Below are 27,431 nucleotides of genomic sequence, written 5' to 3' on the forward strand. Positions count from 1 at the left end.
CCCCTTCTTAGGCTCTGATCTCAGCAAGGAGTTCACTGAGGTTTCACTCACCCTCTTTCTCCGCCCCTCCTTGGATGCATGCCGTCTCTCTTTCTCAAATAAATAAATAAATCTTAAAAAAAAAAAATTCACCCCCTTAAATATGGTATCCAAGTGGAAAAGTTATCTCTGTTTCACTTGAAAGAAGAAGGGCTAGAATAGAGGAGAAAAAATGGCTCTGCATTGCGTCTTCTTTCTTACAACATGAATAGAAACACTTTCTGATATTCATCTGCCTGAATAACTATTTGTTTCATCTTTTGTCTGGGAAAAACCTCAAATTTCACAGTATCCTCAGAAAACATGCATGGAAGCCAGGCTGACGGAATCTGACGCCGACTAGCAGGCTCAGCTTTCACAGACCCACATGTGGATACTGACCCTGGAGATCCAGGTCCTCAAGTTCACAGGGAGGTAGAGAGCCAGAGTGCAGGCTGCCAGCAGGACATCAAGATGTGCCTAGAGAATGAAAGGGAGACCCACCACCACCTGCTCCAGGGACAGGGCTGGTAGGTGAGAAGCTGTGAGTTTGGTGAAGATAGAGGAGAAGGTGGGGCTGGGGGCTAGTATAGGAATCTGGTGGCTCCTATTGACGTTCTTAATTAAAAGCAACAGTATTATACCACAAGGGCTGAACAAACTTCCATAAGGCCCATCTTGTACCATTTTTTTTTTTTAAGATTTTATTTATTTCACACACAGAGAGAGAAATTACAAGTAGGCAGAGGGGCAGGCAGACAGAGAGGGGGAAGCAGGCTCTCCGCTGAGCAGAATCCAATGCAGGACTCGATCCCAGGACCCCGAGATCATGACCTGAGCTGAAGGCAGAGACTTAACCCACTGAGTCACCCAGGTGCCCGACCATTTTTAATACCCACCCTCGCCAGCTCTATAAAGGTGGTGACCAAGGCCTTGATTTACAAACCAACTCCCCTCCCCCACTTTCATGCATTGCCATCCCATACAGGACACTCCAGAAATGTTTACTCAACTGAATTCAAGTTTAGGGCAGCACTGTGCTTCTACTGTCCCTGCTCAGGAAACAAGCACATTATATCCAACATACGGTAGGCTTAAGAGTCATTCGGAGCCACGTAATTCAAAAACAGAATGAATAAAAACACAAAAGGTTAAAAGTCAATGTCTTCAACTCAGTCTTTAAAAACATTCCTGGGTATTACAATTTTTATGACTATCTCAAACAATCAATGTAGAGTATAAGAGATTCTATTTTTCTTTTCAGTCGTGAGTTTGAAACTGGATAAGAAAAGGGAAATAAAATCAAGGGTAAGTTCAATGAGAAAGATTTTCTGTTATCCTATTTCATTTTCTTTGGAGGAACAGTATATTCCAGGGCCAAGAGAATTGAGTTTTCATATGAATTTATCATTTATATTAAGCATTTACAGGCATCTGAAACCAAGGATCTGACTTATGGAATAGTTTCAACTGAGATATTTATCAAAATAGTGCTGTAATTTTTTTCTTGGAAATGTACACCTATATAAATGATAATAAATGTCCTAGAAGCTTTTACTACATCATATTCAAATGCTTTCCTTTCAACATTGTTCAACTCAAAATGTGGGGAGATATTTTATTTTATTTTATTTTATCTTAATTTTTGAGAGAGAGCGAGCATGCAGGTATAGGGGCAGAGCATGAGGGAAACAGAGAATCTTAAGCATGTTCCACACCCAGTGCAGATCCTGACATGACCCTGAGGTCATGACTGGAGCCAAAATCAAGAGACAAGACACTTAACTGACTACGCCACCCAGACACCCATGGGGGGACATGTTAATGTACTTTGAAAGGCCAAAGGATATAAAGAAAGAAAGGAGACAGATTAAATAGATAAAGATACTTCATGGAAGACAAAATGTTATGAAACAAGGTTTAAGCTCATAGGTGAGTTGAAGACCATTTTTCAAACTGCAGATTTTGACCTGTTAGTAGATCTTTAAAAATATTAGGTCCCTGATGGCTAGTGATGATGAACATTTTTTCATGTGTCTGATAGCCATTTGTATGTCTTTATTGGAGAAGTGTCTGTCCATATCTTCCGCCCATTTTTTGATATGATTGTCTGTTTTGTGTGTGTTGAGTTTGAGGAGTTCATTATAGATCCTGGATATCAACCTTTTGTCTGTACTGTCATTTGCAAATATCTTCTCCCATTCCGTGGGTTGCCTCTTTGTTTTGTTGACTGTTTCCTTTGCTGTGCAGAAGCTTTTGATTTTGATGAAGTCCCAAAAGTTCATCTTCACTTTTGTTTCCTTTGCCTTTGGAGACATATCTTGAAAGAAGTTGCTGTGGCTGATATTGAAGAGATTACTGCCTATGTTCTCCTCTAGGATTCTGATGGATTCCTGTCTTACATCATCACTAGCTATCAGGGAGATTCAAATTAAAACTACATTGAGATATCACCTTACACCAGTTAGAATGGCCAAAATTAGCAAGATAGGAAACAACATGTGTTGGAGAGGATGTGGAGAAAGGGGAACCCTCTTCCACTGTTGGTGGGAATGCAAGTTGGTGCAGCCTCTTTGGAGAACAGTGTGGAGATTCCTCAAGAAATTAAAAATAGAGCTTCCCTATGATTCTGCCATTGCACTCCTGGGTATTTACCCCAAAGATACAGATGTCGTGAAAAGAAGGGTCATCTGTACCCCAATGTTTATAGCAGCAATGGCGATGGTCGCCAAACTGTGGAAAGAACCAAGATGCCCTTCAATGGATGAATGGATAAGGAAGATGTGGTCCATATACACTATGAAGTATTCTGCCTCCATCAGAAAGGATGAATACCCAACTTTTGTAGCAACATGGACGGGACTGGAAGAGATTATGCTGAGTGAGATAAATCAAGCAGACAGAGTCAATTATCATATGGTTTCACTTATTTCTGGAGCATAACAAAAAGCATGGAGGACATGGGGAGTTAGAGAGGAGAAGGGGGTTGAGGTAAATTGGAAGGGGAGGTGAATCATGAGAGACTATGGACTCTGAAAAACAATCTGAGGGGTTTGAAGTGGCAGGGGGTTGGGAGGTCGGGGTACCAGGTGGTGGGTATTATAGAGGGCACGGATTGCATGGAGCACTGGGTGTGGTGAAAAAATAATGATACTGTTATGCTGAAAATAAATAAATATTTTTTTAATTAAAAAAATATATTAGGTCCCAGTCAGCATTTTTAAATGGAATGAAACAAAACAGTAAAGTCCATGTTAGCTATGAATGATAAATATTATTTTACAGAAGTTTTGTTTTAATTATATACATGTGCATGTGTGTGTGTTGGTGTTGTGTACTGATGTTACAGTATAAAATGCATTTCTTTTGTGGGTTGCCAAAATAAAGTTGGAAAGCTACCCTTTTGTTTTTGTTTTGGGATTTTGAGGGGTTTTTTTGCAACCTGTCTCTACCTCTATCTGTTCATCTTCCATACTGCTGCTAGAACCATCTCCTAAATTTGGATCACATCATTCAGGCACTGTTCCAAGCATTTCATACATGTCAACCAATTCAGTTCTCACTGTGGCCCTATGAGGTAGACTATTAGTATCCCCATTTTACAGATGAGGGAACTAAGACACAGAGTAAGTTAAGTAAGTGGGCCAAGGCAGTCAGTAGGTTACCTTTCCAAGTTTCTGGCACAGGTCCCTCTGTAGATGAATCGACAGTCTAGAAAGAAAAAAGAATATATGTAAATATACAAATAATAAAGCACTAACCGTAATTCTGCTGGACTTTATATCAAAACCACTCCAAATCAGTGAAACTTTAAAAAGTAAAGATTGAGGGGCACCTGGGTGGTTCAGTTGGTTAAGTGTCTGACTTCAGCTCAGGTCATGATATCAGGGTCACAGGACCAAGCCCCTTATAGGGTTCCATGCTCAGTGAGGACTGTGCTTGTCCCTCTCCTTCTACCCTTCCCTGCTTGTGCTCTCGCCCTCTCTCTCAAAAAAATAAATAAAATCTTTTTTAAAAAAGTAAAGATCGAAATCAATGAGATTTACATGCTTATCTTTCTATTCAGTAAGTAATCAGTGCCCAATAAAAGAGCTATCTCACTTTTGATTGAAGTGGAATGCTTTATCAGTTTCCTTCAGATCCATCAACATAAAATTGATGTTTCATTTTCCATTATTTTTTTCACAGAACCAACAAAAATATTCCAGTACAATTGTTGAAGAATTTGTTGATGGCTATCATTGTCTCATCACAAATAAAAGATGTTCACCAAAGACCAGCTTAAGAAGCATCACACAAATCAGCAACAAGAAGTAAGACAAATCAAAGACCATTTAATCTTGGTCGTGAATGTAGGATAAACCATGCAATGTTTAGAAAGTCAGACTGAAAGAGATGTGAAGACCGTGATACATTCACACAATATTGATCTTTTAACAACAGGAACAAGAAATGTCACCAAGATATTTAGAGACCTTTTTTGGCTTATATACAAGAAAGTCATATGAACAGATTCACTTGATTTTGAAGTTTTTTTAATCTTTGTGAATTTAACAAAAACGAGTACACCTCCAATTCAGGAGGTCTAATGTTGAGGTTTTCAGTTCTGGTCTGAAGCAGTCAACTTGGGCCAAGTGCCTGGCTAAACACTCAAGATACTAAACAAGTATGCCCATCTAGAAGCTAACATCTAGCTGGAATGTAAGAGATACCCATGAGAAAGTTCAATGACATCAGAATATCACATAGCACCAAAATTAGTAGTACAGATGATAAGTGCCAAGGGAATTCATAGATGAGAGTTCAATAAGGGCCAGAGAGGCCAAGAAAAGGCTCACAAAGCTCTAAAGTTAACAATAATATGACAACAGTCCATACTCATCAGTGAGCAAAAATTAAAAAGACAATATCAAGTGTTGACAAGGATGTGAAGCCACTAGAATATCCTGCAACTGGAACTCAATGTCTACTACTGATGGGAGTATAAATCAGCGCAAACACTTTGGAAAACAGTTGTTATTATCTACTACAGTTGAAGAAGATACACTATGAACCAAAAATGCCTTTCATTCATGCATTCATTCATTCACTCACCAAAGTGAACCCTAAAAGATTAACAGTTAGGATTTCTCAAAGAGAGCTGAAAATGTTTCCCTAATTCTCAAACAATGCTGATTTCAATGACCATCCCTTCCAAGGTATGACTCACTAGTTTTTCTGGCTACTTGGAGGAGTTTCAAAGGTAATGATTTTTGAGGGTAACTGAGCTTGTCATACCTGCATGTCAACCTATCACCAAATTTAATTTCATTTCAGGAGTCAGCAATGATAAATGTACTGATCCACTGGTGAGATGAGATACTTGGGGGAAAAAAAAAGCAATTAAGAAGGAGTTGAAGCTTAATGGATTAGTATAATGAATTTTTCCTAAGGCAACAGTGTGAAAATATTCATAAAAGGTGTGGCAGAATGTGGAATCACTGAAGGGCAACTATTCTGGCCCTACCAACAGTTTTGTTTTTCATATGGACTGGACTAAATTTCAGAAAGTTCATTAATTTCCAAATGTAATTGTTTAAGATTTAAGCCAAAAGACATCTTTAAATGTATTAAACTTTAATTTTTTTTAACTGAATAGACCAGTGGCATAAGAAGCCAAAGAAAAACAAACGTCAAATTGAGGGGCCAAAAAATGAAAAGAAACAAAAAATGTTCACTAATTTCAGAACACTTTGTACCACCAAGGAGTACAGTATTGCAGAAGACTACAGTCTTGAGGAAGTCAGCAACTGTGTTCAGCACTAAATCAGAAAATGAATCATGCACATTTAAAAAAAATTTTTTTAAGATTTTATTTATTTATTTGACAGACAGAGAGAGATCACAAGCAAACAGAGACAGACAGAGAGCCCAATGTGGGGCTGAATCCCAGTACCCTGAGATCATGACCTGAGCCAAAGACAGAGGCTTAATCCACTGAGCTACCAGTGCCCCTGAATCATACACAGTTTTTTTTAAAGATTTTATTTATTTATTTGACAGAGATCACAAGTAGGCAGAGAGAGAGAGAGAGAGAGAGAGGAGGAAGCAGACTCCCCGCCGAGCAGAGAGCCTGATGTGGGACTCGATCCCAGGACCCTGGAATCATGACCTGAGCTGAAGGCAGAGGCTTTAACCCACTGAGCCACCCAGGGGCCCCCATGCACATTTTTAATACCAGATTATTTTTAATAGCTCCAAACTTATTTTTTTTTAAGATTTTATTTATTTGTCAGAGAGAGAGAGGAGCGAGAGTGAGCACAAGCAGACAGAGTGGTAGGCAGAGGCAGAGGGAGAAGCAGGCTCCCGGCTGAGCAAGGAGCCCGATGCGGGACTCGATCCCAGGATGCTGGGATCATGACCTGAGCTGAAGGCAGCCGCTTAACCAGCTGAGCCACCCAGGCGTCCCAGCTCCAAACTTATTGATTGCTAAAAAATGTGAAGGTATAGTTAAAAGTAAAAAGGTAATATAACTAAACTATCAAAGTTATCATATAGAATCATATAGTTGAAAAGAAGGGGTTTTGATTTATTCAATCTCTAGATTAACACTGAGAATTTATCAAAGAGAATAGGAAATGTTTCCCGAATTTTCCAACATTGCTAACTTCAACGAACATATCATTCAGAGCATGATGGCTAGTTTTGTGGCTGCTTGGGGGCAGGTTTCAAAGATGATGATTTTCAAAGGTCAAAACTACCGATCCCAGCATTTCCTCTAAATGCATAAAATTATTCACGGAAATAGAAGTACAATTTTCACATAAAATTATATGATCTATAGAGATAATTATGTTGCATTAAACTGGGTAATTGCTGGGTATGCTGGATTAGTGTCTTTAATCTGAATACAGCCCACACCCAAGAGGAAAAGATTCTCATTCTATCCTAAATATACAACAGTAATCCCTAAGAGAGTAACGCTTCTCCTGGTTATACAATAAGAAATCCAAACAAACCTGAACCTTGCAATGAACATTTCTCAACATTTTTGAGAAAAGTTTAACAATCTTCAATTAATTTTTAAGACAAGATATAAAGTCAATAAAAGACTATCTACTCTGATATTTACTCATGTGTCAAAAGCATTAAATGAACATCAAGTCTAAAGGATTAATGGCAAAACCCATTAAATTAGTGGGAGTTGGGGCAGGTTCCAAAGAAATATAAAACACGCACTGTGTGCCCTTGAGAATTTCACAATTTAGTTAAGGAGAAAATAATTACCAAGCATTTTGAACCTCATTTAAAGAATATGGAGAAATAAAATTTTTATTAATCTATATATTTTAAATGCCATTCATTTAATACTCAAGGTTAGATCGTATCTTCTATCTGGGAAAATAAATTTTTAAAAAAATTTTTGTATGGCTAAAATTTCTTTTGCAAAATGTCTCTTTGTTAAAAGTCTGGATGTATCTCTTCTGAGACTCCATTTTTTTTTTTTTTTTTGTGGGGTGGTGAGGTGGGGGGAGTCTTATTTATTTATTTATTTACTTAAATTTTGTCTATTTAAAATCAGTTAATTAACATATAGTATATTATTAATTTCAGAGGTAGATTTCAGTGACTTATCAGTCTTTTTTTTAAGTTATTTATTTATTTACTTGACAGAGAGAGCGATACAGCGAGAGAGGGAACACAATCAGGGGGAGTGGGAGAGGAAAAAGCAGGCTTCCCGCCTAGCAGGGAACCCAATGAGGGGCTCAATTCCAGGACCCTGGGATCATGACCTGAGCCGAAGGCAGACCCTTAACAACTGAGCCACCCAGGTGCCCCTGATTTATCAGTCTTATATATTACCCAGTGCCCTCCTTAATGCCCATCACCCAGTTACTCCATCCACCTATCCCCTTTCCCCTTCAGCAACTCTGTTTGTTTCCAGTGATTGAGTCTCTTGTGATTTGTCTCCCTCTCTAATTCTATCTTGGTTTCTTTTTTTCCTCCCATCCCCTATGGTCCTATTTCTTTCTTAAAATTCTTTTTTTTTTAATGAAATTTTTAAAAATATTTTTATTTATTTATTTGACAGAGAAAGAGAGATCACAAGTAGGCAAAGAGGCAGGCAGAGAGAGAGGGGGAAGCAGGCTCCCCTCTGAGCAGAGAGCCCAATGTGGGGCTCAATCCCAGTACCCTGAGATCATGACCTGAGCCGAAGGCAGAGGCTTAACCCTGTGAGCCATCCAGGTGCCCCTCTTTCTTAAAATTCTGCATATGAGTGAGATCATATGATAATGGTCTTCCTCTGATTGACTTATTTTCCTTAACATAATACCCTCTAGTTCCAACCAGTCATTGCAAATGGCAAGATTTCATTACTTTTGATATACTCCATTGTATATATATATACAATATATTTTCTTTATTCATTCATCTGTTGATGGACATCTGGGCTCTTCCCACAGTTTGGCTGGTTGCAATATTATCCTATAGTTTTCTAAGGTGGTATCATCGGGGAATCTCAGTATGTGGGATTTCCCTGTAGTATTTCTTCCAACTGAATCTACAATTACCTCAAAATAAAAAGTTCAGTAAAAAAGCACAAAGGTCCTGAATAAATAAACACATGTGTATTATCAACCATCAAACACTAGTCACAGAATACGATAAAAAGAAAAACAGACCAACTATAGAGAAGAAAATTCACAGCTGTATGCAGGGAAAGAGTTACACAGAATTAGGAGACACCTTTGGGTAACTGTGCAGAAGACCCGTCAGGATGCTAGAAACTTCTGGGTACAGTGGAAAACCTGTGAGATGAGCCTAAGTAAAAAAATAAATAAATAAATAAATAAATAAATAAATAAACCTGTTAAAAAAATTTTTAAGAGAAAAGAAGATAACAGAGATTAATATCCAAGAAAGGATGGATCCAAGTGCAAGAGATTCAGTTGTTTAGAATAAACCAAGATGAGGGGAAAATAACTAAAAGCAGAATATCCAGAACACTAGAAGACAGCAGGGCCATCAGTGAAAGAAGGGGAGTTTAGAAAAACCAGTATTTCAAAGACAGAAAGGGAAGCTGAGGGAACACCTGTCTAATTGGTGAGAAAATTGTACTCAGGACCCAGCAAAGACCTCTGTCCTAAGGATCAGAAAAGCAAAGCAAATAATGTAGTTTGGGTGGGACCAGTGGAAAGGTGCACAGTTTCAGCCTGAGAACTATACCTTCTGGGCGCCTAGGCAGCACAGTGGGTTGAGCATCTGACTCTTGGTTTCAGCTCAGTCTGTGCTCTCAGGGTCGTGAGATCGAGCCCCACGTCAGTCTTCACGCTCAGCACAGAGTCTGCTTGAGATTTTCTTTCCCTCGGTTCCTCCTGCTCATGTACATGCTGTCTCTCTCTCTCTCTCTCTTAAATAAAAATAAATCTTATGGGTGCCTGGGTGGCTCCGTGGGTTAAGCCTCTGCCTTCAGCTCAGGTCATGATTTCAGAGTTCTGAGATCCAGCCCCGCATGGGACTTTCCACTCAGCAGGGAGCCTGCTTCCCACACCCCCCACACCCCCCGCCGCCTGCTTCTCTGTCTACTTGTGATCGCTGCCAAATAAATAAATAAAATCTTTTAAAAAATTAAAATAAATAAATCTTAAAAAGAAAAAAAAAAAAGAACTATACCTTCCAGTGTTGGGATTTAATGAAGGCACCTCCAGAGGAAAAGGCGATGGGGAAAAGAAAATTGAATTTCCCGAATAGCTTCGCTTAGGGTTTATAGTCTGTAAAGCTCCCAGTATAATGGAGCTGTATTTGCAATACATTGAAACTGGATGTAACGGGGATCTTCAATTTCCCTCACTCCCTGGTGGCGCTCATTTTTGAGCATGAAACGTCTGCATACCAGCACTGTGTGCTGCAGTGAACAAAGTAGGAAGAGGAAGGACTGTAGGAAGATACGAGAGGAGACATGATCCAAAGGCAGAGTCCTCGACTGGGGAAATGGTCTGGCTTTTCATCCATGGGTTGCAGCAGCAAAGAATGAAGTCAGTAGCCGCCAAGGGCAGGCCTGTGTGTGTACTGTAGCCTGTTCACTTATTCTGTACAAAATGCACGTGCAGGGCATATTGTACGTACATATCCGTTGCACATGCACCTTGAAGCATGCTGAGAAAATGCTGACAGATATATTCCAACACAAATCTTTGTCTAATTATATTCCTAACTGACACATGAAACAAGATGAAACCATATCATGTGGAGGCATGTTCCTATGAGCAGGAAAAGCAACAATGTAACAAAAAGGGGATAAACCAGGAAAAGTAAAGGCCTGTCACAAAACATGATTTTTCACAAATACAACAACAACAATAATATATCTTTATCTGCTGACTAATTATGCATCTATAATCTTATTAAAATGCATGATTGATTAAAAAAAAAACAGGATCTTTAGCTACTGAAGAAATTACACTTAATAAATAAAATAATACCCCAGCTCTATGGGATTCTCACCCAAATTAAAAGATCAGTTGGACTGAGATGTCTTGTCTAAAGAAAAGAGGTTCTTATTTACAACTGCCTGGAGAAGAAATCCATTTAATATAAACACGTGTTGCCATCAGTTCTATCTGGCATGCTTGTTAGAATAAAACCTGATCACTTCGATGCGTAGGATAAAACATTAAATGGACTAAGGTTTGTGGCTCTTGTATACAACAAAATTAAGTACTTTTTTTTAAAAGATTTATTTATTTATTTATTTGACAGACAGAGATCACAAGTAGGCAGAGAGGCAGGTGAGGGGGGCGGGGGAGGGTTGGGAGCAGGCTCCCTGCTGAGCAGCGAACCCAATGGGGCTTGATCCCAGGACCCTGGGATCACGGCCTGAGCTGAAGGCAGAGGCTTTGACCCACTGAGCCACCCAGGCACCCAAAATTAAGTTCTTTAAAGGAGGCCCAAGTGCCTTGCATTAAAAGTGCAGACATATGTGCCGGAGGGCAATGCATAAAAATAAATTTGCCCATTATTTTCTTTTCCATGTATTTTTTTTCCTCCTTAAAGCAAAAATCCAATCTTAAGTAGAAATGGGTCAGGGGAGATCTCTTCATATCACCCAGCAAAAATCCACCAAGATGGTAGATGGGTGCGTGCCTGACCCTTGGATTTACAAACACCAAAACGTGAGGTGTGTAATGTTCTTGAACTGCTTACCTGTCTCCTGCTAGTTCCTCACTAGCCCGGTTCCCACCTCCTTGGAGCAAATAAGTGACTCTGTTCATTGCCTTTGGGGAGAGTGAATAAAGCCATTTATAAAGTCTTCTACTGAAGAGGACTCAGGACTGAGTCAAAAGGTACAGAAGAAACATCATTCCTTCCACACACATTTTCTGCCGGCTGTGTCAGTGCCAGACACACAGGATTCAGGGACCAGACAGGTCTTGGAACCATCCTACACTAGAACCCTCAAGAAGAGAAAAGCTTCTCTGGACCAGAGGGAGAGAGGAGAAAGGAGACAGGAGGATCCCTGGGAGGGGAGCCCCAGGCCTTGCTTCTGAGTCCGAGCCCCTGCAAAGCAGCAAAACGGGAGGGAAGTTGGGGACTGGACTGCTTCTTGGATTGTGGCCCTGGGAAAGGGACGAGGGCCAGATAGGTTTGGGTTGAGCAGTGTGTCTGGGCAGATGGGGCCACAACCTACCCGCTATTTCCCTGCCGTGGCACCCGGAAGCAGCAGAATGGTTCCCAGGCTCTCCTCCCAGAAGGGAGTCTGCAAGAGGGCAGGCAGCTGGAGGCAGTGAGGGCAAAAGCAAATTAGAAAGGAGAGGCCTAGGGCTCCAGGTAGAAAACAAGGGAAGACACACCAACTCCCCCTCTCTGAGAGCATTTACCTCAGAAACCATGTAATTGCAAATACTTTCTCGGTCTCTTTGAAATGTAAGTAAATCTATTTAAAAGCGAAATAAGCCCTTGACCCATATGCCACCTGGAGGGTCTTGACCTGGAAGGTCTTCCTCAAGGACCTGGGAACAAAACAGTCCTGTCTGTTTCCATGGGGAGGTAGGAGCCTCTCTCCAAACTACATCCTGTTATAAAGGGTAATTTTCCTTTATGTGAAGCCTCTTGGTGAACACAGATGGTCACCCCATAACCAGGGAAAGTCACCAAATTACTGGATGAATTATGTGTGACTCATGGGGCTGTCGAGTGTGGTGTCTCTCCCCCATCGATCGGATGGGGGCCCCCAGAGGTGAGCCAACAGTCAGGAGCGTGGGGGCTGGGGGTGTGGCCAGTGCCAGGATTCACCTGAGGCAGAACAAAGGAGGTAGTTGATTGACTACACTACAAGGGAGCAGCGGGCAGGGCAGCAAAGGAAAGGCATCTGCAATGAGGCAGTGGGTGGGAGCTGTATTTAGAGGGGAAGGGGAGGAGGTATGGGGACTATGAAATTTTGCCCGCTTGTTGGTAACCATGCCTGGTTGTAAGTAGCCCATTGGTAGGTTAGGGCCTACGGATCTTTGGACCCATTGGTAGGTTAGGGCCTACGGATCTTTTGAGGTGGGTCGTCTGTATTCAGCTCAGTGATGGGTGGTTACCATGGGCCCTTTCTAATTTCCATTGTTCAAGCCTGTTGCCTAAAAGCAGCTGCTACATCCAGTCCTCCTACTTGAGGATTAGCTATTGTTTATCTTGAGAACGAGGATGCATGGGTTGTAAGTACACAAAACGGTGAGATTTCTTTCTGTTTTTTGCAATCTCGGCGGATTACCTGTACTGTGTCTCCCATTCTGATTTAATGTTTATCCAATAATAAAAGTGTTTTCATTCTCTTCTCCCTTTGCAGAAAGATTTTCTGGGTTGGGAGTTATTGTTTTTAATTGTTTCCCCCAATAACGTGAACAGGACAAAGGGAAAGAACAGTCATTGACTTAGTGAACACAGACTTGGACGGACGGGATCACATCAAGGACCATCCTGACCAGCCCTGATCCTACCTACCGAACTTCCCTGAAATTTAGATGCAACATCTGGAGAAAAGGCAGGGAACCCAATTGAGGAGATTCAAGTACTCCTCCTCTACAGAACGGGAGCTCAAAGTAAAGATTAGTTACAGAAAAATAAACAAGGCATAATGTCGTATCTACCTGACTCAGATCTGCACCAGTCACAGCATGAATAAACCAGCCATTGCTAGTTTAACGACTAGTCTTACTACACCTGTACTAACGACCCATTTCCTTTGGGTGAAGCAGGATGGGGAACCAGTAGAAGGAAACATTTGTAACACGTATAGCTATAATTGTCAAACTTTGCTACTTATTAAACTCCCCTGCGGAATTTTAAAAGTGCTGATTCCCAGGCAAAACCTCCTAAGCTAATAACTTCAAATCTCTGGCAGGAGGCTGGAGCATCTCTATTTCTTAAAGTTCCCCCCAAGTGAGTTCATTGCACAGCAAGTTTAAGAACCAGTGATTTTAAAATGGTACTTCTCAAACTTCAGTGTGCACACAAATCAACTAAGTATCTTGATAATACAAAGATTCTGATATGGGAGGTTGGGACGTGGCCTGAGAGCCTTACGTTTCTAACCAGCTCCCACCCTAAGTAGCAAGGATTTAAAGACCTCTATTTTGTGCCTGGGTTCTACTTCTGATTATTAAGAAGTTAGCAGCTGTGCTGTGAAGGGTAGACTGGGGAGTCGGACTGCCTGGCCTTGAGTCTTGCCTCTGCTGTCAACTGGACTTCAATGTCTTTATCTGTAAACTGAGGATGACGACAACAATATCTACAATGTTAGAAGCCGTAGAAGTAGCATGAGAAATGTATCATTCATCTCAATTCACAGATGAGAACCTTAGAGTTCAACAACCATCAGGACTTTACCCAAGCTCGCCTTGTTAGTAACCGGCAGGAAGGGACTGAACCATTGGTCTTTTCCCACCATATCCTGCTGCTTTAAGGGTCTGGATTGAATTGTCTCATTATCTTCCTGTCTTCCCTGTATCCCTGAGGTTCTAGGTGCAAAGAGTGCAAACCTGAGTCACCTCTGTCCCTCCCTCCCCTTCCTTTGTAAATAGCGGTCCCTTGCTAAAGCTCTAAGAGGTCATTTCCTCTCCCCTCTGCTCTATTCCTACAGCGTTACTCAGATTCAGCTTCCAGATTACAGTTACCCCGAACTTCTAAAATAACTTCCCTTCTTTTTCATTAATACGTCTTCTCTCATAGGTGTCCCTACTCTGAAATCTTTGGCACTATTTCCAAATTAATCCAACCATGGGACTTCCCCTTCCATAAACCGGCAATGACTCCCATTACGTGCCAAATAAAACCCCATCTTCATCACCTGCTTTTCCACCATCTGACCCTGACCACTTTTCTTTTTAACTGCTTCCTCTGTAATGCCTTCTTCATCTTGTCTCCCCACCACGTGGCTTTCAAAGAGACTACCAAAAATAAAGAGCGTAAAATAGCTCAGTAATATTTTAGTTTGATTCCAAGTTGAAATAATTATATCTTGGCTATATCAGGTTAAAGAAAAGAATAATACTAAAATTCATTTCACTTGTTTTTGTTTCTCTCTCTTTATTTCGCTACTAGAAAGTTTAAAATTCTAGTATGCGGATTGCATTTGTGGCTTGCCTTACATTTCTATTGGAAAGTACTGCTTTAGGGTACATAGGAAATATCTGGGAGTCCTGCTTAAAATGCGGATTGACAGGACCAGCCTGTGGAATCTAGTTCAACTTTCTGTACTTTCCACAGAGATGAGCAGGAGCTACATAGTGACTGTAATTCTTTACTCTCTTGCTTCTCTTCCCACTACCAAGTGCCTGATTCTCTTTGTATTTCTCTGTTGCAGTAACCGAGAAAGGGGATCAGTTTGACCTTGGTAATCATAAGTGACCCTCTTCAGTCAGAGCTTTTTTTTTTTTTTTTTAAGATTTTATTTATTTATTTGACAGACAGAGATCACAAGTAGGCAGAGGCAGGCAGAGAGAGAGAGGAAGAAGCAAACTCCCCACGGAGCAGAGAGCCCGATGTGGGGGCTTGATCCCAGGATTCTGGGATCATGACCTGGGCCGAAGGCAGAGGCTTTAACCCACTGAGCCACCTAGGTTCCCCTAGTCAGAGCTTTTGTACCAGGCTACCACATAGGTCTCTGCCTCATGGATTGGCTATCCTTGGGTCAAGTGTTCATCTCTAGACCAATCATTTGTGGCTGATGGGGAGGGTGGAGGAGGCATGGATCAGGTTAAACAAAGGACCAGAATGACCAGAACCTCTCCTCTCTGGAGGGTCAATGGATGGCCAGCTTTGTTTACAGGGGACTGTAGGAATCCCCAGCACAGACTGGCCTGGCCATCAGTGAATTAATTCAGAAATTAAAAGAACACAATGCACATTCAAAGGTCCTGTGAGCACTAGAGCCAAGGATTGATTATTTCCTGAACTACTCTTTCCTGAACTACAATTCCAGCCAAGCCACTCTACAAATAACGATGACGATAGATCTATTCTCCAAAATATTTCAGTCACTTCCAATAGCCAGCTGGCCAGAGTAAACAAGGAATTTAGGTGGGGAGAGAGAGAGAATGCAGAGGCTGATGGGGCAATATATGGATACAGAGAGGCAGGCACTGTTCCAGTCCCAAAGATGCCATGACATAGCCCTAGGACCTTGAGCAAGACGCTCAACCCCTCCAGCCTCAGGCTTGTCACCTTTTCAGACTACAAAGTGACAAGGATTGTGAAGTTTAGATGGAATGATAGACATAAAGATGCTTTTTAAAGTTAGGAGGGCTGTGCAAATGTTATATGAGTTGTCATTTACTATACGTTTACTAACAAAGGAGTAACCCCTACAGTGAGTCTTCCCCAGTGAAGACCCCCTGAACATAGACCATCTGGTTGTATTTCTTCAACTTTGTTAAAGTATTGGAAATGTTAACTCTCAGCTCTCACAGCTTATTAGCGCTTACCTCCAGCTGCCGCTTCCTCTGGGTATGCCTTCAGGAATCCACCCACCTCAAGCCATCAAACTGTGCCATGGGACCAGCAGCGGGCCATGAGCCACACAGTATGCATTTGAGAGAAAGACAGTCAGTCCCATGGCTAATGACAACTGTCAGCCTCATCTGATGGTAGTTTTTCCCAATTCCTGTCCAAATATTCGAGATTTATGACATCTTCTAATGCCCCACCACAACATCTCTGTTTAAATAATCCAAATGGCAAGAAAAACGATAAAAGAAAATTTTAGCTATCGTGTTTTCAGCCCTCATTAATTGCCATGCAGAATCTTGGGGGAAAACAAAAAACAATTTTCTTCACACCCAAGGTAAGTGGACACCCCCACCCCCACCCCTCAAACGCTCAATTTTATGGAGAACCAATTCAGAAATGCTGAGGAGGTTTTCCTTTTCCTGTTCCTTTACGGAGAGTCTGAGGCTTCTACTCTACCAAGGACAGCAGGAGAAAAGGATCTGCCTATTTGCATAACTGATGGGAAGCACGGGAATTTCGGTGCTTCTGGAAAAAGGGAGCTCTGCGTCTTTAAGGCTCCGCGGAGCTCGGTCTCTGCTCGACGCAGACAGACCGGCTCTGCCGCAGCGACTCATCCTATCGATAAGGTTCACTTAGCCAAGGTGGAGGATGGGAAAAGAATGGAGCTGTCCCAGCTACTCAATGAGATCAGGGCAAACTATGAAAAGCTCCTCACGAGAAATCAGATAGAGACCGTGCTCTCAACAAGGATCCAGGTAATGATTTCATACAGACAGGCACCTTCCAGGATAAGGAGACAATCCCTGTCTATCCAATTCCTGTCCCGGCCTCTCTGAGGTACAGTATTTCCTTTTCAATGCAGCGTCTACTGGGGAAGGAATTTAGGTTTTACTGCGATGTGACTGGGACCACGGGGAAACGCTGGGATTATACTGTTATGTGGCCGTTTGATTCATGTCAATTGATGATTTTTACATCAGTGGTGAGGTTCCTATCATTAACAAAACATGGGGCCAACATGCAATAAAATGGGGCACTCTAACCTCTTTTAGCCATCCTTCAGGAAGGAGGCATTTCAAATACCCTTCGAAAGATATTACAGAGTTATTTATAGAGAATGTTTCAATAACGTCTTTAAAATGGCAAGCTTTATGGTAACATGTATTAGCTTGCTCACTTCGTAGAGATAAAACGAAATAAAATATTTCTGAAAGGTTTCTGTCATCAGTTTTATACCAGATTGTTATAAATAGAAATTATCTAAGTATGTGAAGGTGGCATTCCGAAACAGTGATATAAACTGGGAGAATCAAAATCCCCCAAATTGATACTGACTCTCCACTTACAGATTTTTGCTTTTGTACTACAAGATGAGAAATGTTTATTTCCAGTACAAGTCATGAAATATTTTAGTATTAAAAAGAGGGAGAGCCCAGTTGAATAAAGGCTAAATCCTAATTTCATAGACTTACTTTGTTTTAAAGTGACAATTCATTTAGCAATTAATTAAGATCTCAAACATTTAAATTAAATGCACAAACAAATATTTTAGAAAGAAGATTTAAAAATTCAGGGTTGGTTTTTGGGTTTGGGGGTTGTTTTACCTATTATATCTAAGTTCAAATTCTATTCCAGGCACCCAAATACAGCAAAGAGTGAACTTAAGAAGAATCACCAAAAGTAAAAAAATATTTCTAGGAAATCATAGGACTTTATTTCATTAACAATTCATTTTTGGTGACAATATAAATTTTACCTCTAGGTAATATTTTCATTCTTCACAAAGAATGATCAATATCCTAGATCAAGCAAAGTCACTGAGATATTTAAGTATTGGAATAGTTCACTCACCTTTTGTAAAGAGAAAGGAAAAAATTATTAGATGATAATTTCTGAAAATTATAAACCAAATAAACATTTTATTTGGCCATGGTACCAATACAAGTTATTTAGTTTGTAAGTCACAATGCCAAAATTAGCAAATTAAAGGGAAAAGGCAAGGCTACTATAAGTTTTGTTTAGGGTCTGTTTAACATATATCTACTTTAGAAGTTGGGTTTTTTTTTTCCCCAAAGAATTCGGAATGTCAGAATAAATTCAGGGAAGCCTGATTCATTATTATAAAATAAAGACACATAAGCTTTTTGTGATTTATTATTGTAGAACAAACTACCCCCAAATTTTGTGGATTAAAACAACCATGACATTCTCTCATGATTTTGTGGGTTGACTAGGTTCAGTGGGGGTGATTCTTCCGCTGTGCATGACATTGGCTGAGACTGTAATCATCTTGGGGCACAGCTGGGCTGGGACATCCAAGGTGGCTCACTCCCGTGTCTGGCGCCTTGGCAGGGGATTTTTGGAAGGCCAGCTCAGCTGAGACAGTTGGGTCTGTTTCTCTCTCTCTGGGTCCCCTCAGGGTCTCTCTCCATCTGGCCTCTCTGCAATCTCTCCAGCCGGATGTCCAAACTTCTTAACATGTTGGCCCAAGGCTCCCCAAAAGCACAGGAGTGCAAGCTGTCAGGGCTTCCTGAGGTTTAGGGCGATAGCTGGCACTTCTGCCACATTCTGCTGGCTAAAGCAAGACAGAAGGTCCACCCAGATTTGGTACGGAAGGGGACCACACAAGGACATGAATTTGGGGAGGTGTGGGTCATTGGGGACCATCTTCAACATCTAGCTACCACATAAATGTAGCTGCTGGTTTCATACACAAAATCCAAAAGACCAGCAGATACAAGCATTCTTATGCTCTCCTATTTGCTACATTCTCAACATTCTATTTTGTAGTTGCTCTGCTAAGTGTTGCTGCTTAACTTTGCCAACTTAACACTAAGAAAAAGTGATACAACAAACCAAAAGAGATGTATGAATTTTGTTCTTTAATGCCTTGCCCTAAACTTTGTGAACTTTCATTTACTGCAGTGCTTTCTTTAAAAAAAAAAAAAAAATCTATTGTACCATCAAATTAAAATTTGTGATTGCAAAATGCATTTTTATAAAAGCATTAATAAGTTGTCATTTTTGCTACAAAATACTACAGTCAATTCCATACGTTGCCTCTGCTGCTCTTGGGAGCAAATGTTGAGAATTCTGTCAAAGGATACTTTCATTTGATTTGAACATCAGCATAAGAACATTCAAAGCCAAATAGAACATATTCCACTTGTTATTTAATATGATGACATTTAGAAAACAATCTTTAAAGATGTAATTTTGGCTACTTCCCCAGATACCCAAGATTAACATGCTTTCCAAAAAGATCGGTTAAATAAGGTAAATTGACTGGGGGTTCTCCTTCTACGGAAGTCATTTTAGAGCCTCTAATGCCTATGATAACCTAATTCTCTAAATTATTCATAATATAACTTCCCAGCAGTATTTAATCTCTGTCCATATGCCCAGTTCCAGAATTGATCGGTTTCAGATACATAACTTTATCTGCTTTTACAAAGCAGCCTACAAGAAAATACAGGGGAAATAATAGCTAAGTTTCAACCCATCTTCCTCATAAGGTCATAAATAATAGAAAGTTAAGAATCAGAGGCCTCAAACTTAGATTCTCCAAAAACGGTACTTTTCATTTAATAGAAGTATTTTTCTCTGCATTTCATAGATTATCGTATTAGGAAGAAATGCCTGAGGTTCATTTTGTGTCTCAGAACACTGAAGCAATTCACTTGCTCCCCTATCTGACTAATGAGTAACTAAGCCCTGGGACGCACTTTTGAAATTTAACAGTTTAAAGAAAAACTGATGAGGCGCCTATGCTGTGTTTCTAGGATGACTTTTAAAGGTCTCATTTTCAAGAGCGCTCTTTGTTTCTGTTATTCTTGTGGCTGGTGGCTTACTTAAAGCTAGAAGAAGATATGAGCAAAAAAATGGACAAAGATGAAGAGGCTTTAAAGGCAGCTCGAGCAGAACTCAAGGAAGCGCGACGCCAGTGGCACCACCTGCAAGTGGAAATTGAGTCTCTCCAGGCAGTGGTGAGAATGAGCTCAAAAGAGACTGGCCCACTGAGTCCCCAGACATTTGTTGATTAAAAGAGAAAGAGAGAAAGGAATAATACCCATTACCTTACAGAGAGAAACTTGAAAAGCAAGGCCACAGAATTCTATCCCTGGTCCTAGTTCAACTAACCCCCACCCCCATCATGGCCATTGCTAGTCTCAGTTGGTTCAAGGTCTAGTTCATGGCTATAAAAAGGAAGTAATCCTTTCTTATCATCCTAGGGTTCTCTAATTGCTGCAGTTGGGAGAATATAGCCTTGGTGGGGGAGGGGCGGGGGGGGCGGGGAGGGAGTCTTCTATCTCCATGCCTAAAATTTCTAATAGTAAAAAATATTTAAATACCTTCCTAAAATGCCTTTTCTAAGCAGCCTGCTCTGCTTTAACATTCACTATTTTATATTTCCAATTTTTAAAAAGCCAAATAAATCAGAATGATAATAAGTCACTCACACTGCAGGGTTTTTGTTTCGTTTTGTTTTGTTTTGTTTTTGGCCATAAGAATTATTACGGGATTCCTTTGAAATACTAAGCTCTCTAGCTATCTAGATACAATTTTTTTTTTCATTTGCGTCCTCCACACAGTTGTAAGGAAGCATCTTTTGCATAAGTGACATACCATTATGGCAAACTTTGAAAGAACACGATAGAATGGAGACATTGTAAATCCGATCTCAGCAGCACATTTTGTCTCACTGATTTCACTGATGAAAGTCTATATAAAATAGGAAAGAGGCCTTGAAAACTCCCTACACGCCAGTGAGCAACATTACCAGATGCAGCTGCAAGACCTAGAGGCCGTGATTGAAGGACTAGAAAAAGAGCTGCAGGAAGTAAGGCGGGGCATTGAAAAGCAGCTTCAAGAGCACGAGATGCTTCTCAACACGAAGATGAGGCTAGAACAGGAGATCGCCACTTATCGCCGCCTCCTAGAAAAGGAAGAAATCAGGTACCTAATCCCATATGCAGTCGTTAATGGTCACTTGACCAGAAATACAGAGCTTCTGTCTTTGTTGAGGTAGAGAAATTACGTCTAAAGAGCCATCATCAGCATGGCATGCTCCCTGGGTTCCTACAGCAAAATAGGATTAGTAGACATTGTGAAGAATATGTGGAAGAACTAGTTCCAGCCTCCCAAAATTATGAACAGAATGGCCGAAGTCAGGGACAGTAGCTACAACAAAGAGCCCTTCACACCTATAGCGAAAATGTAAATAATTCTCAATCACTACAAGAATGACCTTTCTGGACTTGCTCATTTTCCTTGTCATTCATCTCTTTTAGAATTAGTTAGTGCCTTCTATGGACCACCCACAAAGAAAGCTTGGAAAATGCACATATTACCACATTCCCCCCACCCAGGGCCCACTCCCACCACAGATCAAAAGCCAAAATTAATAATTTAGTTCTGAATACATGATTTAAAAGACTTCCGGATTTCTTGATAACAAAAGTATCAAAATATCACAAAAGAGGAATTCTTACTAATTCAGTTTCATAATCAGCAATCACTTAAAAGATCACATGGCTTTGAGCACAGGACATCCTCCAATTTTCCATGTTCCCATAGAAAGAAAACTTTATTCTTGCTTGCTCCAGCATTCTGAGTCTTCTACAAAATTAGATGAAACTGCTTTAACCTATAATAAGTTTTGACATTTATTAAAGTTTTGAAAAACATGGATTGAATTCAAAATCTACCACTTACTAGCTGAGTGACACCAGGCAAGTTACCAAACCTCTCTGTGCCTCGGTTTTTTCATCCATAAAATGGGAATGATACTACCCACCTCATAGGATTCCTGTGAGCATTGAATAGATTGTTTGTAAAGTGCTTAAAACAGAGGTATGTTAATATACTCACACATATAATGTCTTGTTAAATAAAATAAGTGGTTGTGGATTTTATTTAATGCCTAATCATTGAAGATGTTGAAAAGTGGTCTTTAATATTCCTTTAATACAATTTTTAAAACATTCACTATGCTATATTTAAGATATACAAGAAAATATCAAGAATGTCATGAACTTCATGTACACACTTCCCCCAGCTTGAGAAGTGAAATATTTGTGGTGTTGCTGAAGTCTCCCCACCCCCACTCCAGGCACCTAACCCTATCCCATAACCCCATTCTCTTTCTTAGTCTAACCTGGCTCCTGAATCTGATGCTTATTTGCCGTAAACATTCCTTTCTACTAATATGTATATATATCTCTGAACAAAATATGAAATTGTTTTGCCTATTATTTTAACCTTTATAAAATTAGCTACAAATTGGGACGCCTGGGTGGCTCAGTTGGTTAAGCAGCTGCCTTCGGCTCAGGTCATGATCCCGGCGTCCTGGGATCGAGTCCCACATCGGGCTCCTTGCTCAGCAGGGAGCCTGCTTCTCCCTCTGCCTCTGTCTGCCATTCTGTCTGCCTGTGCTCGCTCTCTCCCTCTCTCTCGCTGATAAATAAATAAAATCTTTAAAAAAAAAAAAATAAAATAAAATTAGCTACAAATTACCTTTCAATTTTCCCACTCAGTGGTATACTAGAAGATTCATCATAAAGAAACAGTGTACCCTTAGTTCATTTATTTTCATTGTTAAATAGAATTTCCATTGTATGAATACACTACATTTTATCCATTCTCTTACTGGTGAGCATTTGTTTCAATTATATGCTAACACAGTGTTGCTTCTATAATATAATTCTTTCCAATTTCAGATATTATGGTTGTATCCAAGGTGAGAAAAAAGAACAAAAACCTTCGACAAGTAGAGTTGGTTTTGTTTTACCTTCAGGTGAGTTTCTGATATAAGTAAACAAACTTAAAAAATAAAGTGCCATTTATAAGGATTATAACTAAATACTATAAAGTAGCAAAAACAAGCAATATTTGAAAGAAGTTTGACATATGAATCAACTGTGACTAGTACTCAACACTGTGGTTTAACGTTTCACGATAACATTTTCACAGCCATTATAAATGAAATATCTTTTTCAACGAAGCTCCCACAAAAGTATGAGAACGAAAAAGTGGAAACAGTGACCAAACAGGCAATACTAAATGGAAATATTGTGAAGGAGAGCACTGAGGCTCGTGGCACTATTCAGTAAGTAAAATAACTTTGACTAATAATAATAAACACATGCAAACTTCAGTAATCTTTGCGTGTTTTCAAACATAATTTTAATATGCTATTTTTTAACACTGACATGAGTAAATATAAACAAAACTCAGATATAGGAGTACTCAATCCTTAATTCGCCATTTTTCCAAAAATATAATCAAAACATGAAATTCCATAGAATTCCTTAGAAATTATACCTGTGTGATTTTTAAAGTATGTAAATTATAAACTCCACAATGTAAATTGTGAGTTATAACTCAAAATGTGTCAATTATGAATTACATCAATTTCTTGATTTCTTTTTTATGTGGAATCCATATTACATATTTTTAATAGATCCATACTTCTTCATATGGAAAGGTTTATTGTATCATTTCAGGACAGAGAAGGTGGATGAAGTTATTAAAGAATGGGAAGGCTCCTTCTTTAAAGATAACCCTCGATTAAGGAAAAAATCGGTTTCTCTTCGATTTGATCTTCATTTAGCAGCCACTGATGAAGGGTGTTTACAGACTAAGCAGGATAATCTACCAGATATAGAAGTAAGGCTTATCATGAGAAGATCATGCAGTATCCCCTCTATCAAACCTCCATCAGCAGCTAATTAATCCAACGACAGTACTTGACTTGATTTGAAAATGACATTAGGGTGGACCAAGGTGGGCCATGCTGACTGCTTTCTGTCCCAAAATGTAAGTTATTAAGTATGTATGCAATGATTAATGTGTGATTCTCTTCAGAAAACAAACAGGAAGGGACACAATTTCTCTGAATCTAATTATGGATGCATTCTTTGAAGAAGAGGAGCTTCAAAATAAGATCAGAAATTCAGTATGGTTTCTATTTTGTTTACTCCAAATAGTGTTCTTTTCCTCTTGAAATTTTATCAGAGACTTGTTGCATTAAGGTGGCTTGGTTAAAAGTCTTTGAAATTTCACTCAGTGGCTGAGTATTCTAAGGAAAAGGAACAATTTGTTTAAGTATGATTGTATTATATTAAGAATCACACTGACTTATTCATCATTATTCCATGACTGGTTATAGCTAAAAAGATTTTTCTACTTAAAAAAGAAAGCAATTGTAAACAAACTTTTAAAGAGGACTCACTATTCACATATCAAAAAAAAAAATTTTTTTTTTATTTTGAGACAATCATTTGCATACTTAGAAAAGTAACAGAGTTACTTTCCACAAGCACTTCCAAACAAACTATAGAACACACCCCTGGCTAATCTGATGATTAAATAAATCTTCATCCAAAAGCTTTTTGTAATATGATCTGTTTTCCGAAGAGTTACTTTATTCAAGGACCTTTAAGGTTGTGTCTTCCCCCACAAAAAATCAGAAGGCCAGTGGCACAAATAAAAGATGAAAATCTTGTTGCTACCATTACTAGAATAGAGTTCTCTAATCTCACCATCCCAACTTTTCCTTCTGTAAAATTAAATGTGACTAATTTGAATATCCAATGTGAGCATTAGGTAAGATACTAGGTAAAAGTATTATAAATATTTCTTGCAATCATTTATGTGAGTTAAGAGAACAATATTGTTATCTAAGTGATGAGTATTTGCAGGATTTCCATTTTTAAATTGTTCAAACTGTAATAAATACGGACAGAAAACCTATTTGTGAATAAGCCAAGTACTGTTGCAAAGTTTTTTAAACAACTTAATTTATTTAATACAGGCATATTTATTTAAGACCTTAAATAATAAATACCTGTTTTAAAACATTAGAAATTTATAGGCTATCACTTTTTTTCTAAGCAAAAAAAAAAAAAAAAAAAAAGTTGAGTACAACTTACCATACTTTTTCCCAGCTAAAATATCATCAAAGGGCTACAGCTCAGTTAGCATTTTCATTACCAGTCTTTGCAATCTCTCTCTCATTTCACTCAGAACAAAATATATATTTTAACCAGGAGAAAATTATGTTAAATCATCTTTAACATAATGCAGGGATATAAAATTTTAAAATTTTCTTTTTCAATTACCTTTAGATTCCTTTCAGCCTCTCTTATTCTATTTAGCAAAAGGGATGATTTGTTTTGTCAAGGATACAATAGCATGTTAAATGCTTATTCTTGTGTAAGCATCTGTCCTAAAATACATCTTATACAGTGTTTTCATTCAATATTAGTTAAATGCTATGCTACTACTAATTTCATTAATGCTTTGAAAAATGCAATCATATAAACTATTGTACTAAAGTTACTGTACTAAGCAACAGTAATCATAATAAAACAATATCTAGTATAATCTACATGCAGTGTTCAGAACAGTACTGGACATCATAATTGCTTGTTATAGTAATTCTGCTATGCATCTCTTGTGTGTATAACATGTACATTTTAAAATACAGTACTTGAATTTATTTAAAAAAATTATTTGTTTTGGGGCATTTTAAATCGGGATATGAATTTACCAAAGTAAATGATACCACTACAATAAAAAAAAAAAACCTGAAACATGAACTCCAAAGCTGCATTTTATTTGAGTTTGATACATTGTATTGTGTTTAATTGTTCCAATATTGTTAGTTCCCTTTGGGAATAAAACTGCAACCATAGACAGAAAATAGTTTTTATACTTTTTTTGCAAAAGAAAAGTTAAGAATGGTACAGTTTAATAAATGATATATTCTAATTAAGAGAATCAAAACAATCGCATCACCCTGGGAAAAGTATAATAGCCATAATTTGCTAAGTGTTTATTCTGCTCCTGGCACTTTCCTGAGCAAGCTCATACATGTTCTCTAATCCTGACAGCTGGGCTACAAGATTCTATCCTCATTTTATGGATGAGTAGAAATTAATATTCTTCACTCTGATTTTTGTGTATGTTAACATACAAATACAAAAGCAAAGAGTAATTCCAGTTACTAACAATTTTATAGGATCCTTAACCCCGGGTGCTGTAACTAATTCCCCATGTGAGCAGGAAGGAATCACTGGAGTCCCCCTAGGCCTCAATTTCACACTTGAAAACAATAGGAAATGCTGTGCTTGGTAATATTTCTACCCTGCCTACATCACAGAGTTGTTTGAAATAATATACACATGAAAATATTTGATAAAGCACTACTCAAATATACGGCACCATTTGAATGAAAATTGTCATTGGGAATTTGTGAGAACAATCATAGCTGACGGTGATTAAGTAATAGTTCAAAACACAACAGTAATCTGAAAATTTTCTAATTTTCAGATTCTTCCATTGCTGCCAGACGAATTATCTTTTCCCAGGGAGTTGCCTCATTGGAGCTGTTCTACCACAATAGTTTTCAAAGTACAAAAACGTTCTCTTAAAAAAAAAATGCTTAAATTTAATTTGAAAGTTTCAAGTGGAAACATAGTATGGGACATGGGCCAAAATTAAACTTTAGTTAAATAACACGTATACACACATTATTCAAATGTGTGTACACATAAAATCAAAGTGTGTGCACAGAGAATTTACTTCTGTGTCTATAAATTAGGGCCAGCATGGACCCACAGATTGTTAATAGATGGACATACTATAGATATATATATTTTTTAAGATTTTATTTGACAGAGAGAGACAGACCAAGAGAGGGAACACAAGCAGGGGAAGTGGGAGAGGGAGAAGCAGGCTTCCCGCCGAGCAGGGAGCCCGATGCAGGGCTTGATCCCAAAATGCTGAAAGGCAGATAGATGCTTAATTACTGAGCCACCCAGGTGCCCCTACAGATACAGATTTTAAAGGAAGGTATACATGTGATCAGTACAAGCCTTTTCCTGTTTCCCTCATTCACTTAGACCCTAGGCCAAGACTGGCAAACTTGCTCTGTAAAAGCCCACATAGCAAATATTGTAGGCTTTCCAGGACATATGATCCCTGTAAAAACCATACAACTCTGTCCTTGTAGCTGAAAGCAAGTATAAATAATATGGAAACACATAGGCATGGTTGTGTCCTAATTATAAAAACAGGAAGCAGCTCAGATTGGGTCTGCAGTAGTTCCAATCCCAGGTGTTTGCTCATACCTGTCCTAGACCCTCAAATAAGGTCTGTAGATGCTAGACCATACCCCCAGATTCTCCAGGACCATCGTGTTTTCATCCTTTCCCACACCATGTGTCAAAGCCCGTGTCCCAAATCCCCAAGGCATTTTGCAGGCAACTCGGAAATTTATTAAAGCAAACCATACTTTGTGAAATTCTACAAAACACTGTGAATTACTCTATCCTGGAAATCTACTGGGTTTCAATGTATCACAAATATTTCTAGCGATAGAAACTGAATACCCATGACTTCTGCTTTCACAGATACAGCTAAGAAAATTAACCTAT

General features: G+C 39.1%; 1 protein-coding gene across 6 annotated transcripts; it reads left to right on the plus strand.

Moving 5' to 3' along the window:
- Positions 1 to 16,540: 16,540 nt before the first annotated feature.
- Positions 16,541 to 25,787, plus strand: KRT222 (keratin 222). 6 transcript variants are annotated; one of them, XM_059149631.1, is made up of 6 exons: positions 16,541 to 16,745; positions 19,848 to 19,976; positions 20,726 to 20,946; positions 22,710 to 22,786; positions 22,963 to 23,098; positions 23,496 to 25,784. In XM_059149631.1, exons 1-6 carry the CDS (start codon positions 16,650 to 16,652, stop codon positions 23,722 to 23,724), a joined length of 888 nt encoding a protein of 295 aa, XP_059005614.1. In that variant the 5' UTR covers positions 16,541 to 16,649; the 3' UTR covers positions 23,725 to 25,784. The 6 variants fall into 6 exon arrangements, with proteins under 6 accessions (XP_059005614.1, XP_059005619.1, XP_059005618.1 ...); XM_059149636.1 differs by having other exon boundaries at positions 16,632 to 16,745; positions 19,852 to 19,976; positions 23,496 to 25,787; XM_059149635.1 differs by having other exon boundaries at positions 16,639 to 16,745; positions 19,773 to 19,976; positions 23,496 to 25,787.
- The last annotated feature ends 1,644 nt before the right edge of the window (positions 25,788 to 27,431 follow it).

Source organism: Mustela lutreola, chromosome 15 (genome assembly GCF_030435805.1).
Source record: "Mustela lutreola isolate mMusLut2 chromosome 15, mMusLut2.pri, whole genome shotgun sequence".
NCBI lineage: Eukaryota > Metazoa > Chordata > Mammalia > Carnivora > Mustelidae > Mustela > Mustela lutreola.

What these genes read in the sequence shown, in the direction of transcription:
- KRT222 (XM_059149631.1), top strand. Translation starts at nt 16,650, where the DNA reads ATGGAGCTGTCCCAGCTACTCAATGAGATCAGGGCAAACTATGAAAAG. An exon ending in TTGAGTCTCTCCAGGCAGTG is followed by an intron (nt 19,977 to 20,725) that starts GTGAGAATGAGC and finishes TATATAAAATAG; the next exon opens with GAAAGAGGCCTTGAAAACTC. An exon ending in TGGTTTTGTTTTACCTTCAG is followed by an intron (nt 22,787 to 22,962) that starts GTGAGTTTCTGA and finishes ACATTTTCACAG; the next exon opens with CCATTATAAATGAAATATCT.